An 18,457-nucleotide genomic window follows, 5' to 3' on the forward strand; every position below is an offset into this window, starting at 1 on the left:
TCTGAGGCCTGGCATGGCCTAGCGCGTTAAGGCGTGCGCTTCGCAATCCGAGGGTCGCGGGTTCGCGCTCGAGTCGCGCCAAACATGCTCGCCCTCCCAGCCGTGGGGGCGTTATAATGTTACGATCAATCCCACTATTCGTTGGTAAAAGAGTAGCCCAAGAGTTGGCGATGGGTGGTGATGACTAGCTGCCTTCCCTCTAGTCTTACACTGCTAAATTAGGGACGGCTAGCACAGATAGCCCTCGAATAGCTTTGTGCGAAATTCCAAAAACAAACAAACAATTTCCTTGGTTCTGTTCTATCGGTTGTCCATATTTTCATCCTGTAAACATTTTCATATGATGTGCCTAAATCGAATACCATATTTTCCAATTTTTGTTTGTATATCGTATGAAGATGAATTCACCAAAAATGTGAGTAACTATCGCTCAAATATCACATTTTCTCATAGTACATAATATTGGCAAAGAGCCTGTACTTCTGTAATGAATAAAACTTTCTCTTTATTTTCTTTTCAAATATGCTGGCCCTTTCACCCGTGGGAGCGTTATAATGTAATGGTCGATCCCACTATTCATTGTTAAAAAAGTAGCCCAAGTGTTGGTGGTAGGTGGTGATTACTAGCTGCCTTCCCTCTAGTCTTACACTGCCGAATTAGGGACAACTAGCGCAGATAGCCCTCGTGTATCTTTGCGCGAAATTCAAAACAAACAACAAACTTCTCTGTTAGTCGTGATATTTCATCCTTCGCGTCCCGTTCAACCTTTTTTAATTTTTCATTTTGCAAACATGTACAGATAATTCTCTCCCGATTAGTTAAAATTTTTGTATTATAAACAACTTCTTTTACAAATCCTTCTATAAATAGATTTACAGTCTCTTATAAATATTATCGTAATTTTCGTTATCAATTTCACCTTTGTCTGAATTTCTATCAGTATGAAATTTTCACAAACAGAAAAGTAAGCCTTTTTGGTATTAGTACGTGGTATAATAATATCATCGCTAGTAATTTTATAATCGTTTTCAAAATTGGTAAAATATATTAAACTATTGACACAGAAAGTCGTTTTACTCGCTGTAAAACTATTAGAGAAAATATTCATATCGCGATGAATGTTGTATTACGAGTGCCAATGACAACGTTTCACACGTGTAAAAAACGACTTAATATAATACAATAATAAGTTATTATATACTGAGGAGTGATCTTACCTTTATTTTTCTTTTACAACACTGAATGTAAAATACTAACAAAACAATTTTGTGTAATTACACGTTTTCTATGCAAAATAAGATGTGATATAAACTTTACAAAGTTGCAACATTTATTTTGTTCACATATTTTGTAACTCATGTGTTAATTGTGACAAAGTCATAAACTAACAACCAAGTTAGTATATGAAGATTTTAAGAAAGTATGTTTAAAAAAATAAAAATATCCAAGGGAGTCAAAGCGCACTCGACCATTCTTGCGTGTTTTGTTGTTATAGTTATACACCACCATTATTAATTTTCAAGCAGCGACAAAAGAAAGTACAATAGGCCATCATCGTTCATCGTCAACACTGAGACTACTAATTTTTAAGAACAAATAGTGGATATGGCCGTGATGTTATAACGCCTCGTGGCTAAAATATTGAGCTTGTTCAGCGCCCTTAACACAAAGACATACTTGGCCACTATTTTAGGGTTAAATTAACGATTGTATTTAAATTTAATTCAAATTAATTGGTAAAAATCACTGATAATGTAGTATATTTTGAACCACCGTATGGTGTAGTGACATTATAAAGGTCTTTTTTATTTTCTCTATCTTTTAGCAATATTTTTTCCCTTATAAATCCAGTCACCAGTTTATTTCCTCTCTGCCAACAAATGTAGACATTCAATCTGTTATGTTATCTCATCTTACAAAGGATAAAGAAGCGATGGTGACGTCCTGGATATACGATATTTCAGAAAAACTTTAATTCAGCGCTGCTCTCAGGTAAGAATACAAAAATATCTGGATTATGATATGTCTCTTGATATGCTTGGATAAAGACAATGTCTTCACAATCATGATATGTTGACGAGGAAATTTTGTTCTGAACATGTGACAGACAATCTCTGTGAGAACACTCACCTTGATGACATTTGATTCAAATCTTGTTTACAATGAGGCTTTCTTGTCAGTAAGTTATTTTGTTGATATTTTGTGCACGTACGTAATCTCTGAATCTAGAAACGAGTAATAACGTATCTTGGGAAGTGTTCATTGGTTTGTTTGTTTCTCTTGAATTTTGCGGAAAGTTACACGAGTGTTATCTGCGCTAGCTGTGTAAAACTAGAGGGAAGGAAGCATGTCCACTCACTGCTAATATATTTTAAAACATACTGTTTCTTATTAAATGTATTCTGTAGAAAGGTACAGAAAATATTCGTAACTGATATATAATAACCAGTTATGCGTATTTTCTGTGGGCTATAAAAGAAGTTTTCTTCAATGTGTATTTGTGGTTTAATTTATAATTTATCTTTTAACTTCTCAAGCCCTGTGAACATTGTAGGTAGGTTAAGAATGGTATATGTTCATGAACTACTGTGCTCAAGTTATTGTACTCAGAAATTTGTTTGTGTGGACATGCTGTCGTTTGTAAGGTAAAAAATAGTAAAACCCAAGTATGTATATGCCTTAAGTTGGTGTATAAATAAATATTTTTTGTATGTATCTGTATATATATATATATAATACATACACTTTTTTAAATATAATATACTCATGATATTAGTACTTTAAATTGCATATACAACATATACAAACTTTTACGTTTTTCCTATCTTCTCGTTAAAAATATCGTCGTTTCAAATTTAATATAATACTATTCAACGAAAAATTGAGATACGTTGTGTTATTAATTTTCTTCATTTGGTAAATAGTTTTAATATCAAAGTTTATTTCTGCTTTGATAATTACATATATAGAATTTATATTAATTTGTCATTGTTTATTTTCGATTGTAAGAAGTACTAAACCATTAATACAACAACACAGGATTCAGTAATTTCCAATTTCTATTATGGCTGTTACTCTCAGTAATCTTCCTTTCGATTCAAGGCCCAGCATGGCCAGGTGATTAAGGCACTTGACTCGTAATCCGAGGGTCGCGGGTTCGGATCCCCGTCGCACCAAACATGTTCGTCCTTTCAGCCGTGGAGGCATTATAATGTGATGGTCAATCCCACTATTCGTTGGTTAAAGAGAAGCCCAAGAGTTGGCGGTGGGTGGTGATGACTAGCTGCCTTCCCTCTAGTCTTACACTACTAAATTAGGGCCGGCTAGCACAGATAGCCCTCGAGTAGCTTTGTGCGAAATTGTTTTTAAAAAATGCACTGCTAAATTAGGGACGGCTAGCGTAGATAGCCCTCGTGTAGCTTTGCGCGAAATTCAAAACAAACAAACCAACAAATCCTTTCGATTTGATATTAATCAAATTTCATACCCTGGAAAATATAAGACATGAAGTGAATAACTCTGGCTAATTTTATTATCTGCGCTGTAAGTTACAAAATAGTGTGAAAACCTAAACGTCATTTTACAGCATCATATAACAAGATGAATGTATGTTGATATTACAGTGCTTGCAACTATTTTTTATTCCCTACACTGTACAACGTAAAACGCCATAAGCCCATATGTTATCAATTTTAACAAGCTTTTCTTCCTTTCAAGCGTAAACAAGTTTATTGGCTGATGCTTAATAGTGAGTTAAATGAACTTTTCTTTGTCTTGTTCAACTGTGCATAAACAACTGCGTAAGCAATATCTTTCTTTCTCTTTTTTTTTTTTTTGCGAAAGAAATGCAGAATTACCATTAGGATAATAAACAAGATTGTTATTTTCAAACGGATAATTCTTATTATTATTTTCATACTCCCCTGAGCAACAGTTAGTTCAAGCAGTTTATACCCAAAGGTAAAATTTTTATTCTGTCGAATCAGTAAGCAGCTTTTGAGCTCCATTTTCTCTAAGTCTTGAAGAAAAATTGCTCAAAAGAAACGTACCGAAGAGTTAAATTTAAAATACATATAGATTAAATACCGATTTTTAAACAAGCAACGTTATACGGATATTAGGTGTAGCTGCATATTGATTTTATTAATGTATATCACTTATATTGAAAAAGATTGTCACTGACATTTCTAGTCTTATCCATTAAGCCCTGAAACTGTCTTTAGATAAATTGCTTAGAGAATAATATAACAATAATTTTAAATTAGTTAGTTTATCTGTTTTTTTAAATTTCTCGCAAAGCCATTAGAGGGATCTATTCATTAACCAGCTCTAATTTTGAAGTGATAGACTAGAGGAAAACAACTAGTAAAAAACAAAATACCCACTCCAACACATAGGCTACTCTTTATGAATATTTGGATTGACCGTTACATAATAACGTCCTCAAGGCCGAAAGAGTGATGACCTTCGAATACATGACTTACGTGGTCGCAACTCAAGCGCTATAACCAGCAGACAACATGCTTTTTAGATCTTACTACGTGGTTAGAACAGTAGAAACCATGAAAGATTGAGAAATATAGCCAAACATAGTTATGAAAAACATATAATGAAATACAATGGAAACTTGCATAATAATATATAATGTTCTCAAATGACTCTCAATACCGTCGAATAATGAAGAATGTTTGTTCATATTCCAGGTAGCTCGCCGTGAAGTCTGCAGTTTGAAATTGAGGTACAAACATGTATTCAACCAAAACTCTACACTTAGTTTGGAATAATGTTCAAATGTAAACGAAACGGACTTATTTACTTGCTGTTGATAAAAAAAACAACTTATATTCCGGACCGTAACCTGGTTAAAATGACTGAATTTTGTTAAAACAAACGATATATGATTATAAGTTACATGATGTAATATTTTTTTAGGATTACAATGATATATTTTATCTGCTTATAATTATCCATTGTTCTAATGACTATAAGTGTTACGTTGCTTACGTAGATAAATTTTGCATTCGATCTTATGTCACGTATCAAATAATGAAGTAAAGGTTGCTTCGTAGCGATTAAGTCATAAATTCACAATGTTTAAAACCGTCACATTATTCAAACACGATAATATCTTCCAATATTAGCTTAAGATACTTCTACAAGCTTCACTGGGTTTTGTCGGTAAATGTATAACTAATTAATAGTGATTTGGCTCATTGTCTTTAAGTAACATAAAGTCGTACAACTGTTTTACGTCCCGGCATGGCCAGGTGGGTTAAGGCGTTTGACTCGTAATCTGAGGCTCGCGGGTTAGAATCCCCGTCGAACCAAACATGCTCGCCCTTTCAGGCGTGGGGACGTTATAATGTGACGGTAAATCCCACTATTCGTTGATAAAAGAGTAGTCCAAGGTGGTGATGCCTACCTGCCTTCCCTCTAGTCTTACACTGCTAAATTAGGGACGGCTAGCACAGCTAGCCCTCGAGTAGCTTTGCACGAAATTCAAAACAAACAAACAATACAACTGCTTGAAAGTGCCTAGTCTCACTACTACTACACTATACCTCCTCTATCAAAATGGCATTTTCCAGACTTGCTGTATAATCTATAAAAATATTACTGTACAGGCCGAAAAAAGTAGATCTGGCAACTTTTTTGTTAAGAAAAACGTTTAATTTGATCAAAAACATATAATCAATGTTAAAAAAGACTAAACCTAATGTATTATTTACAAGTTGTAATAAAGTCCTTATAATTTGTAAACTTTTACTGATATTACGTAGTTGCATAATAAGTATATAATGCATATTAATAATTAATTACATAATACATAAATGCAGGAACTCATGTTCTCACGGATACGCGTGTTTTGTTTCTTCACTGCACCTACATTCATCAAAACTAACCAGTCCTTAAACTCTCCTTTCACGAACAATTATAGCCAGTTGAGAGCCAGTTCTAAGTAAGCAAGTAATGGTTTATTGTCTCGTTCAAAAAGTTGGTCATTAGTAGATATATATATACGAGATGATGGTGCACTCCAGACATAAAAACAGGTCATTTTAAGAGGTTTATCAAATTCTACATTAAAACGTACTTTATGTCCTCTAGGGCATTGCTCAACAGAGAGACAAATTAAGCCTATTAATTTCGATTAAAAAAGTAAGTTGATTTTAAATTTGAAAGTCAGTTGTTATCTATGTAAGAACTAGCTTACATTGTTTTTTTAGAGACATCCAATAGAAATCGCGATAACAGACAAGTGATGTCGTAGAGCACGTGACTTTTATGAGGTTTTAGTGATTGCGTTAAGATACGAAGCGGTAGATGTGCCGGTCAACCTTGGTGACAACAGCAAACGATCATGGCAACAACCACCGACTTTAGTTCTGTAGACATTAATATGTCTTTAGGTGAGACACATGAATTTCAGGCAGCAAAAAACTCCTATCAGGTGGACTCAACGTTTCCTTCATCAACCCACAAAGCTGTTGGAATATATCTCGTTATCGTGGGTAAGGTTTCTTCCAAAATTTAATAAATTAATTACTTTGCCTATTTCTTCTTCTTCTGAAATTAAGTACTATTTTCTTACAGTTATTATATCATTAGAAAAAAAGCTCATTTTGCGATGGGTAAGACGTAAATATTTTGAAGCTGTCACTTCGTTGGTTTTATAAACTTACATATTGTTTAATAAAGAAAACATCTGAAGAAAAACTACTTATCAAATGAAACCGACAGATAAGTGATTAGTTTAACTTATAAAAAAACATAAAGGCTCTTACACCTTACCTTGTAACCTCCCTGGCATTACGAAAAGGCTATTTTCTTAGTGATGCTTAGTCTTTGTTATAAATAGAAGTTAATCTAATTTGAATCATTAATTCTATAAAATTGTATACTTCTTTGTTGCTATTTGTTACTTCGAATTTAATCTTGAAAGTTTAAATAACGTCGTAGCTATGCTGTGAATTCTATAGGAATGTATCGCGAATATACCTTTCACAACAAGTGGATACAAATGTAAATGGTAGGAGTATTGGCGTTATATAACACTTAATCACGTGACTGTGTTTGCGAGTTTCTGTCAAGTCAGTTTCAAGCAACACATGTGTAAGCTAACTTCGTTCCAAGTTACGTTAATTCATTTTCAAGCTATGTAAACTAGCTTTCGTTCCAACTTATGTTAATTTAACATGCACAACTTTTTTTTTAATATCCAGTGGGTAGAGCAACGAAACATCTTTAACGACTAGGCACTACCTCTGTGTGGTAAATAACTCTTTCCCGGTGGTTTATTGTTGTTTTTAATTTCGCACAAAGCTACTCCCTAATTTAGCAGTGTAAGACTAGAGGGAAGGCAGCTAGTCATCACCACCCACCGCCAACTCTTGGGCTACTCTTTTACCAACGAATAGTGGGATTGACCGTCACATTATAACGTCTCCACGACTTAAAGGGCAAGCATGTTTGGCGCGACGGGGATGCGAGCCCAAGACCTTCAGATTACGAGTCGCACGCCTTAACACGCTTGGCCATGCCGGGCCCTTTCCCGGTGGATCAGTTTGGTTTGAATTTCGCGCAAAGCTACACGAGAACTATCAGCGCTAGCCGTTCCTAATTTAGAAATATTTGATTAGAAGGAAGGTGGCTAGTTTTCACCACCCACCGCCAACTATCTGAAAGGTGATCATGTTTGGTGTGACTGGAATTCAAACCCACGCCCCTAAGATTGCGAATCGAGCGCCTTAACCACTTGGCCATGTCGGGCCCCCGGGGTATTGAGTGAAACCTGACTTTCTTATTGCCTTTTCTTACATGTAAACGATGACATATTTTACCCATTTGTCCACTACATTTTAATATTCTGTTTTTATTGGAATGTGAAAATAGCAACACGATGCATTACTAATACCATTACCACTAATATGCATGCAAATACTATGTAAATTATATCAAAATATTTTTTATCAAGTAGGCGATAGCACTGCCTATATAAAGATGGCTCGAAATGTTCATCAAAATGGTATTTTAAATATATCCTCAATAGGACTTCAGAACTGTATAATACTACACAGTCTTTCCGTTTATAAAAATATCTATGTACTGACTGAGTCACAAGTTCTAGGAACATCTGTAAATATCGTAGGAAAAAGTTTGAATTCCTTGTCCTTCTTTATGTTGTTTCAATTTTACAAGCCCTTCGCTAGTACAGCGGTATGTCTACGGATTTACAACGTTAAAATCAAGAGTTCGATTCACCTCGCTGGGCTCAGCAGATAGTCACATGTAGCTTTGCTATAAGAAAGCACACACCCACACACAATTTTACAACTCAAAAGCCAAAACAATGGATAAAACAAATTTCACTGGGGTAACATAGTTTCGAAAGAAGTGTTTGCTTTGACAAGTATTGTGGATAACTGGTAGAGCCCCCCAGTGGCACAGTGGTATGTCTGCAGACTTACACACTAAAACCGGTTTCGATACTCGTGGTGGGCAGAGCACAGATAGCCCATGGTGTAGCTTTGTGCTTAATTCAAAACAAACAATAACAGGTAGAAATTTTAAACATAATTCTAATGTAAGCAATGTTATCATTATCGTTTGAAGTTATCTTAAAAAAAGTTAGCGTTCCTTTAAAAAACTTAAGTACACAGTGATTGATTGATTGATTGATTTAGTGTTTTATGGCACAAAGCAGCGAGGCTATCTGCGCCAGACATTCGGTAAAAATGTAAAAAAATAAATAAATAAATAAATGTAGTAACAGACATAAATGGAACTGAAGGTAAAACAAAAAAGTATAAAACCAATGTTGACACCTAGTCTACAATGTTAAGATAAAAGGTAGAGTATAAGAAGTTGTAAGGTATTTACTCTAGCAAAAAGGTAATGATCATAACCCGCCAGGAAGATTAACAGGTAAGTTCAAGAACCACCGTCAATCACCTGAAGTTGGCCTTTCCAGTCCTGGTTCTGGGTTATGTGTCATAGCAGCTATTATCAAAATGTAAAAGAAAGTAAAAGTTTTAAAAGACACTCCGCAAAATCGTAATAATGAGTAGCCAAATGTCCAGTAAAACGATAAAGTCAAGTAAATAGAGTAAAATTTGTAGAAGTAATTGAAGATAAAAGCAAAACGGCAATTAAGACAGAAAATGGCGTAAAAACCAATGTTGACATCCAGTCAACAAAGTTGTAAAGAACTACCTGTAGCAGAATGGTAATGATCGTAACTCGCCAGGAAGACTAACAAGTAAGTATAAAAACCACCGTCAGTCACCTGAAGTTGGTCTTTCCAGTCCTGGTTCCGGGTTATGAGTCAATATGGCCAGTACTAAAAGTTAATTAGTAAAAGTGTGAAATGACATGCAGTAAAAGTATAATAACAACTCGCCAGGATGACTAACGAGTAGTTCAAACGGATAGTTCAAACAGGAGCGTTAGTCACCTGAAGTTGGCCTTTCCAGTCCTGGTGTCGAGTTATTTAATGTTCTGGCTATTGTCCAATGTCAAATTGAATGAGAGATTAAAACTGTAAAAAAGGAACCACAATTAAAAAGGTGTAATAAATAAACATGCAACACTTAAATGAGATTAAAAGGTTAATGGCCATTAAAAATTAAAAACATTATCAAGGTGGACAGAGTCACCATCACCAATAACTCTGTCCAATGTTACAGATTGACCCTGGGAAAAAATATGTTTAAAATATTGCCGTCGTTGAGAATTGTAACGATGGCAAGAAAGTAAAATGTGGCTGATAGTGATTTGAGTGTTACACAAATTACACATTGGTGCATCAGTTCCAGATAAAAGAAAATGATGAGTTAAAAACTGTGACCAATGCGTAGCCTAGTGAGAACAACTTCCTCCTTCCGAACTTTACGGAAGCTAGATGGCCAAAGTCCAATTTTGGGTTTGATTTGAAAAGTTTGTTGTCACGTTGCTCACTCCAAGTGGACTGCCAGCTGGCACGGAGCCGACCCTTGAAGATAACACCATAGTCCATGTACGGAATAGGCATAGGAGTGATGGTGCTGAAGCAGACATATTTAGCTGCCATGTCTGCAAGCTCGTTCCCGCGAATACCAACATGGCCTGGTATCCAGAAAAACTGGATTGAAGTAGCTGCTAATGAGAAACGGGCCAGTCGGTTACGAATATCAGCGAGAATAGGATGTGAGCCAACGTGTAGCGATTCCAAGGCAAGTATAGAACTAAGCGAATCAGTATAAATAGTGCAGTTGGAGTACTGCTCAGCTGCAATATGATCCAGGGCAAGAGATATGGCATACAGTTCAGCAGTGAACACAGAAGCTGTAGAAGGGATTCTGCGTGCAACTACTGATCCATAGCAAACCATAGCAGAGCCCACTGAATTACCTGATTTGGAACCATCTGTATAAATAGGAACTGAATGATTGTTTGAAATATATTCATTGAATAAAAGACGGTACTTCCAATCTGGAGTATCTGCCTTTTTTAGGTGACTGAAAGAAAGGTCACATTTGGGGCTGTAATAAGCCATGGTGGGATGGGCCGACCTGTGGAACATGCAATGTTATCCAAAGACAGACCCAATTCATCCAATTGCTTCCGGATGCGAAGGCCAAACGGAGCAATGACAGATCGTCTGTTCTGAAAAAAGTACTGCCCACCGAGGAAGGAAAACACATTTCCAGGTGGGATGCTTTGGTAAGGAATGAAGTTTCGAAGTATATTGTAAAGATAGTTGCAAACGGCGAAGGTGTAGAGAAGGTTCATGAGATTCAATGTATATACTTTGAACTGGAGAGGTACGGAAAGCCCCAGTGCAGAGTCGAAGTCCTTGGTGATGAACGGGGTCCAGCATCTTTAAGGCTGAGGGTCTGGCAGAGCCATAGACCATTGATCCATAATCGAGTTTCGATCTAATAAGAGCACGATATACCTTTAACATTGAACAGCGATCTGCCCCCCCAACTGGTAGAAGAGAGAACACAGAGGATGTTCAGTGCTCTTGTGCATTTGACCCGAAGCTGCTTTAAGTGTGGTATAAAGGTCAGTTTACGATCAAAGATAAGCCCCAAGAACTTGGTCTCCGGGACAACTGGCAGCAAAACTCCACCGATATGAAGTTCAGGATCAGGGTGAATACCCCGTCGACGGCAAAAGTGCATGCACACAGTTTTGGAGAGAGAGAAATTAAAGCCGTTCGCCATAGTCCACTTCCGTACACAATTGAGGGCGGTTTGTAGTTGCCGCTCAATATATCTCATGTTTGACGACTGACATGAGATGTGAAAGTCATCGACATACAGCCCATTCGCAACAGTGAGAGGGAGTTGTTCAGTGATGGCATTTATCTTTATACTGAAGAGTGTAACACTCAATACACATCCTTGAGGGACTCCAAGTTCCTGTACAAAAGAACGGGAAAGTGTCGAACCCACACGAACCCGGAATCTCCTGTCCATTAAAAATTTTTTAATAAACATGGGTAGATGGCCACGTAACCCATATGTATGGAGGTCTCGCAAAACGCCATACCTCCATGTTGTGTCGTAAGCCTTCTCTATGTCAAAGAATATTGATACAAGATGTTGGCGGTTGAGAAAGGCTTCTCTGATAGATGTTTCAAGACGAATTAGGTGGTCTGTGGTGGAGTGCTGTCGACGGAACCCACACTGTGTGGGCGAGAGGAGGTTGTTTGATTCAAGGAACCAAACAAGACGAGCATTAACCATCCTTTCTAATGTCTTACAGAGACAGCTCGTCAAAGCAATTGGACGGTAGTTTGAAGGAATCTTGGGATCTTTCCCTGGCTTAGAGAAAGGTAAAATAATAGCCTGGCGCCAAGCATCAGGAAAAACATTCTTCTGCCAGATCCGGTTGAAAACAATCAGAAGGACATTAAGAGAAGCAGGAGATAAATGGTGCAGCATGTCATAATGAATATCATCAGGTCCAACAGACGTACTGGCAGACCGATGAAGGGCCATTTTTTAGTTCCACCAGGGTAAAAGGACGATTATAGTCAAAGAAACAGTTAGTTCGAAAGGAAAGAGGTGATCGCTCCGCCCGAGTCTTGATAGCCAGGAAGGTGGAGGAACAAGCAGAAGTGCTAGATACCCGGCAAAAGCTTTCACCTAGAGTGTTAGCGATGTTCCGAACATCAGTCACCTCCTGACCATCAGAGAGTAAGATCGAGAGGGGGGATAGAATTGTAGTGTCCATTAACCTTTCGAATCCTGTCCCATATGATCTTGGAACTGGTGGTAGAAGATATACTGGTTGTGAACTTAATCCAAGATTCCTTCTGGCTGTGACGTCTTACCCACCTAGCATGTGCACGGGCCCGTTGGAAAGCAACCCGGTTTGAAAGTGTGGGATATCTACGAAAAGTATCCCAGGCCCGCTTTTGAGCCTTCCGTGCTAAGTGGCAAGCAGGATTCCACCACGGACGAGGATATCGTGGAAAACGTGTCGAGGTTTTAGGAATACACTGAGCAGCTGCATGTGTAATACAGTCAGTTACCGCTGCTACACAGTCGTCTATTGATGGCTGATTTACGATGGTAGGATCAAGTTCTGCGAGAGCAGTGAAAGTGGACCAGTCTGCCTGATCCAGCTTCCACCGGGGCACGCGGGTAGGGTGGCATCGACCACGGCCAGTCTCTCTATAAGGATTGGAAAATGATCACTGCCTAGTGGATTACTGTCAACCCTCCATGAAAAATGGGAAAATAATGAAGGGGAGCAAACTGAGAGATCAATAGCGGTAAAGGACTGACTAGGTGCATGAAAGTAAGTGGAAGAACCAGTATTGAAAAGAGAAAGATTGTGATCAGAGAGCATCCGCTCTACAGATCGGCCCCTCCCATCAATAATAGCACTTCCCCAGAGGGATGATGTCCATTAAAATCCCTAGGATTAGAAACGGAGATGGCAATTGTTCAACGAGAGCATCCAGATCTGATTGATCATATGTCTTTCCAGGGGACAGGTACAGAGAACAAACAGTGATGGTATGACCCAAGGAAATACGGATGGCTACTGCCTCCAAGGGTGTGTTGAGTGACAAAGACAGGGTGGGCACGTGTTGATCAACCAACAGTGCCACCCCTCCATGTACTCGACCATCACACAACCTGTCATTTCTGTACAGAGAAAACTGCCGAATGGAGACAGTATCAGCAGTTTTGAGAAATGTTTCTTGTAAAGAAAGACAAACAGGATGGTAGGAAGCAATCAGCGTTTTGATATCATCCAGATTAGAACGTAAACCTCGACAGTTCCATTGTATCAAGGTGGCCATTTTAAGAACGGGTAGGTGAAGTGGCTGGAGAACCCTTCGGTTTACGACCACGTCTTTTTTCTTTTACTGTCTTTAGTTGGAGGAGGTCTATCAACCTCCATGGATCCTGCTCTGTGTCGGGTGGGCAGGTTTTTGTTATTGGAAGGGGAATCTAGTGACTGAGGACGCGAACGAATAATTGTGTTGTCTCTTGTGGTGGGAGAAAAAGATGTATCAGAAGAAATGCCTGTATTTGAAACTGAAGGACGTGGATCTTGAGGTGTGTTGGAAGGTATGGGAGGGACAGAGATAGGTGTGGTAGTTGATTCATCAACCTTTTTAACCACGGAGGTCAAAAGGCTTTTCATTTGTTTTGAAAACGATTCTTTTGGAGGCACAGAGATCTGTCTGCACTCCCACTGTAGTTGTGGAATGAAGTGCAGCAGCATATGTCCGAGATGGAGTTGTGGACAGCAATTTCCGAGCCTCAGGATAACTAATGTTATGTGTTGTTTTCAAACGCTGCACCTCTTTTTCCTCCAACCATTTTGGGCAAGAATGAAAGTATGAGGGGTGAGAACCATTGCAGTTTACGCAATGTGGGTTCATGTCACAGTCATAGGCATCGTGGTCCTTGCCTCCACAACGAGCACATGTCAGGGAACCACGACAAGATGTCTTTGAGTGGCCGAATCTCTGACATTGGAAACATCGAAGAGGGTTTGGTATGTATGGCCGAACCCTGCAATGAGATAACCTGCCTTGATGGTGGCAGGTGCACGTGGTGAAGTAAATGTTAAAACGAGGGTATTTGTTGGCAGTGTAATTCCATCTTTGCGAGTGGAGATGCGCCTCACTGCAGAAACTCCTTGAGTGGAGAGACCAGCGAGAATCTCTGACTCGGGAACGTTCTTCAAATCCCTTTCAACAATAACTCCTCGTGAAGAATTCAAGGCAGCATGGGGTGTAACCTCAATAGGTATATCCCCAATTGCCTTTGATTTCAACAGGAGTTCACTGTGTTGGGATGTGGATGTTTCAACTAATATGTCACCAGATCGAAGTTTCTTTACTGATTTTGGAGAGCCAGCAAGTCCCTCTAGTCCCTTTTGAATAAAAAAAGGGGACATTTGCCCTAAAGGTTTTTCCGAAAGAGAATGTAATATAAGAAAATGAGGTACATGTGTTACTGATGTTGAAGATTGCTGTTCTGAGTATTCAAGACGTGGTCGCTTACCCATTGACTGTTTTTTTACAATTTTATTTAAATTTTTTGAGGATCCATAGGAAAAGGAAAAATTTCGGTACCCACTGACCCCACCCACCATGGAGCCCTACAAGGGGACGCACTACAAAGTCACGCAAGGACAATGCAGCAACGCCAGGGTTTCGTGAGCACTATACCCAAACACCAGCATCAGGCACAATGTCCACAACACCCGTTGAGAACTTCCAACACTGGTACTTGGTTGACTCTAGCCCAAGTGGACCAGCCGATTGACCCAAGGGGCCACCCAAAGGCCGCCCGTCTACAGGAATTTGAGGCCAAAGTGGTGTGTTAGGGTTGGACCCCTCAACCACCAGGATCTTCTCCTCCCCTTCACGGGTCGCCACGCACGGCAAACACGTGGGTGGATGTTTAGATCCCAGAGAAGGTAACCAGATAGAACAGAACCTTCCCTGGGAGGTCCCCTCACCACGTACAGGAATCCACACCGAGGGGAAGTACACAGTGAAACACGAATTACCAGCCAATACAGATAAATAACAGATATTACCTAACTGTATTTAGAATTTGGTTATAAATACAACCTTCCAATGCCTACTGAAACATTGCATTAAGAACAACGAATCATAAATGAAGTTACACATTGTACAGATCAGGAGATCCTGGCTCAGGCAAGTTGATATTAAACTAATGTGTCACCAACCTCCTTCCCATTCATTGGCGTTCAAAGAATTATGGTTTTGACAGCTATTTTGATTGTTTAATTTCATACCTGTCCTTCCCATAAATTGCATTTTCGTTATTTCCGTCGTAAGACCTGAGAGAATCAGGTTTATATTGAATCTTTTTTTTTTCCTTTATGAGCGTTGATTTCTAAATGATTGTACTTCAGTTTTTGTCCAGCCAACTTCTACCTACCTCTATGATCGATGACACCAATATTTATGAAGATCCAATTTACAAACATACATCCTTTGCAAACGTCCTGCTAATGTTTGTAGTTTGCTATACACACAAGTGGTCCTTTTCCTTTTTTTAGTGTTTTCCATTTTATATCACAACAATATCACCTATTTCGTCTGCTCGAACAAAAAAGCTTTGTTTACAAACAGTTGCACATAACTAACATTCTATTAGATTATTATAACTTGTGTTTATAACTGGCTGTTGTAAGTCTAAAAGTGTTTCCACTTGAAGGGTAAGAGCTAAATTTACGAACTTACAACGCTAAAATCTAGAGTTCGATTCATCACAATAGATACAAATATCTCATTATATGGTTTTGCATTGATACAAAAAAACAAAAAACAACTAACGGTATGAACCTCTATTAACATCCACAACAATAAAGTGATTAAATAAGTCCAAAAATGGTCAGAAAATTTCAAGATTTTGTGAAGGGCGGATTACGTGAATGTTACTCAAATATTTAATTTTTACTTTAAGATCCAAATTCTTTGTAGCTGGAAGAGTTGAAACAACTGTAAACAGTTTAGCTGCCCCCCCCCAGTAGCTCAGCGGTATGTTTGCGGACTTACAATGCTAAAAACAAGGTTTCGATACTCGTGGTGAGCAGAGCACAGATAGCCCATTGTGTAGCTTTGTGCTTAATTCAAAACAACAACAACAAACAGTTCAGCTATATAGTTTGCTGTTTTGGGAAATCTTACAATAAATGCATTACCCACGGACACACCTTGGCACTTCTGGCTTTATTGTTTCTAGTTCGTGTTTGTGTGGTATGTTCAGTTTCACTGATTTCTTTTAAGTTATTTCGCAAATACAATCCAAATAGGTATATTGACTGAAGATAGCAATTTTAGTGAAACTTCCAGAGAATTCCGTGAAGAAGAAATAGTTTCTTACTTGAGATTAAGAAAACGTGGAATTATATATATATATATAAAACATTAACAATATTATCCTCAAGGCAGGAATGATTTAGTCTTTCCAATACAAAAATAAGGGATATTGTATTCTAAAGGTACCAAGTGATCCACTTGTGAGAAAGATCGCTGTCTACTTTGAAATGGCATCTTTACAGAAAGTAAATCTGATATTATAGGTGAATGGCTCAAAATAACCGATAACTAGGTTGAAAGGAATTTATCCACTTCTTGAAACAACGTTCTCTAATTAAAACTACATAAACTTACATGCATAGTACTTTGAAATTAAACATAAACTTGTATTGCAATTTCCGAAATGTTTGTAAGTAGAACATGCACTCTGGTAGAGAAATATCATTGCTAGATCTTGTAAATAATACTATGCTCTCTCAGTTATTTCTCTATCTCAAGTTCAAGTCCTTAATCTGGTAAATAAAAGTGAGTAATTTGTTTAGCTAAGGTTTAATAATTAATTTTAACTAGTTTGTAATAACCTTTTATCAAATTCTTCTCAAAGCTTAATGAGTTAACAATCTACTAAATATATTGTCTTCTGTCAACATTTGTCAATCTTCATAGACTTTAAGCATTCAATAAGATTATTTTCATTGTGTTTAATATTGTGTATAGTTTGTTTATGTACGTTGAACTTAATAAGATTAACTAATTTCAATTTTAAACACAAAGCTACACAATGGGCTATCTGTGCTCTGCCCACCTCTGGTATCTAACGTTTTAATTCTGAAGAGATACCTCTGTACCACAGAAGGAAGGCGAATTAACATAATTCAAATTTACTTCTGCAAAATATGTTTTGGTGATTTTTCTGAACCTGAAAATACCACAATTTCGAGCATTTTATTTCCAGCAGGTTCTATATCAGAACGAAAACCAGCAATTGTATTAATAATTTTAGCTTTATTTTTAATAAAACGTAACATACTCTTTGAAAGATCCGGGTAAATATACAGCAATAATTATATTATAATATTATCCATTAAACTTAAATAGGTCACCTGATATTACGTAGCTAAATAAAAGAAGGAAAGTTGATATTGATTATTTGGAATTGAGCACAAAACTACACAAGAGACTATCTGTGCATACATAGCACTTTGTGTAGCTTTATTTTTAATAGCAACCTCTAAAGGCGATTTTTGTTTCTATTCATACTTTTATCTTTGAATAAAGTCATATAAACTGAACAGAAATAAATATATACTCAAACACGTTCCTTTCTTTTTTTTTTTTTTTTCTGTTCATGTTTGTCTCTTCGAAATATTTCTTTCAATTCTTCGATAAAGAAAGTCCCGTTTTTTGAAAAATTCCCTCAATAAAAGAAACATTTTTGTTATTAATAAGTTTTCTCAGATCGACATACGAAAACTGACGGATCAACATTGATGGCCATATGAATCTTAGGAATTGTAAAATATGAATACATTTCCTGTAATGTAGTCTTAAAAATAAACATTTTAAAATATATTTTTTTGTATGGTTAACCATTCAGGAGATACAGAACGTGACAGAATTTGGCTATTATATATATATATGAAATAATAAGGCACAGCAGTCAAACTAGAGTGCTTACGAATTGAAAAGCATTGATCCTCGAAGAGTCCTGTAAACAGATTCATATTTTTACCTTTGTGTGGTTGGATAAATCAGTAAACATGAATGTTAAAAATATTTGAAGGATATAATTTCCGGGCTTTTCAAAAACCTCGAAGTCGACGCTTTGCATAACAAGCACATATAGATGTAACAGTGATGTTAGTTGTAAATATATATCATTCCACCATTTTCAAACTTGTAAAAAACAGTCTCGGGTATTATTAAAATGCATTCCTTTCAACAAAATAGTGCAGAGGTTTTTTAACTGGATAAGACCCTCTAAGAAGTCTTATATCTTCATATACGTATATATATAATATTTCTTCATTTATTTAAAGTGTGAAGTGCGTTGAAAATGCCACCTTGATAAAATCCTAAAATAACCAAGGCTCCGCAAAAATAGAGCAAATATAGAAAGTAGAAAAACAAAAATAGAACAGATTC

The 18,457-nt window shown here is 37.2% G+C and overlaps 1 protein-coding gene across 2 annotated transcripts in view; it reads left to right on the forward strand.

Moving 5' to 3' along the window:
• The first annotated feature begins 5,945 nt into the window (after window positions 1-5,945).
• LOC143229456 (visual pigment-like receptor peropsin) overlaps window positions 5,946-18,457 on the forward strand; it is a 29,688-nt gene continuing 17,176 nt past the window's right edge. Inside the window, exon 1 of one of the 2 annotated variants that reach the window (XM_076461794.1) lies at window positions 5,946-6,512. In XM_076461794.1, coding sequence (XP_076317909.1) covers window positions 6,362-6,512 — 151 coding nt within the window. In that variant the 5' untranslated portion in view covers window positions 5,946-6,361. The remainder of the gene's footprint in view (window positions 6,513-18,457) is intronic. The other variant, XM_076461795.1, reaches the window with a different exon arrangement.

Source organism: Tachypleus tridentatus, chromosome 10 (assembly GCF_004210375.1).
Source record: "Tachypleus tridentatus isolate NWPU-2018 chromosome 10, ASM421037v1, whole genome shotgun sequence".
In the NCBI taxonomy this organism is placed as follows: domain Eukaryota; kingdom Metazoa; phylum Arthropoda; class Merostomata; order Xiphosura; family Limulidae; genus Tachypleus; species Tachypleus tridentatus.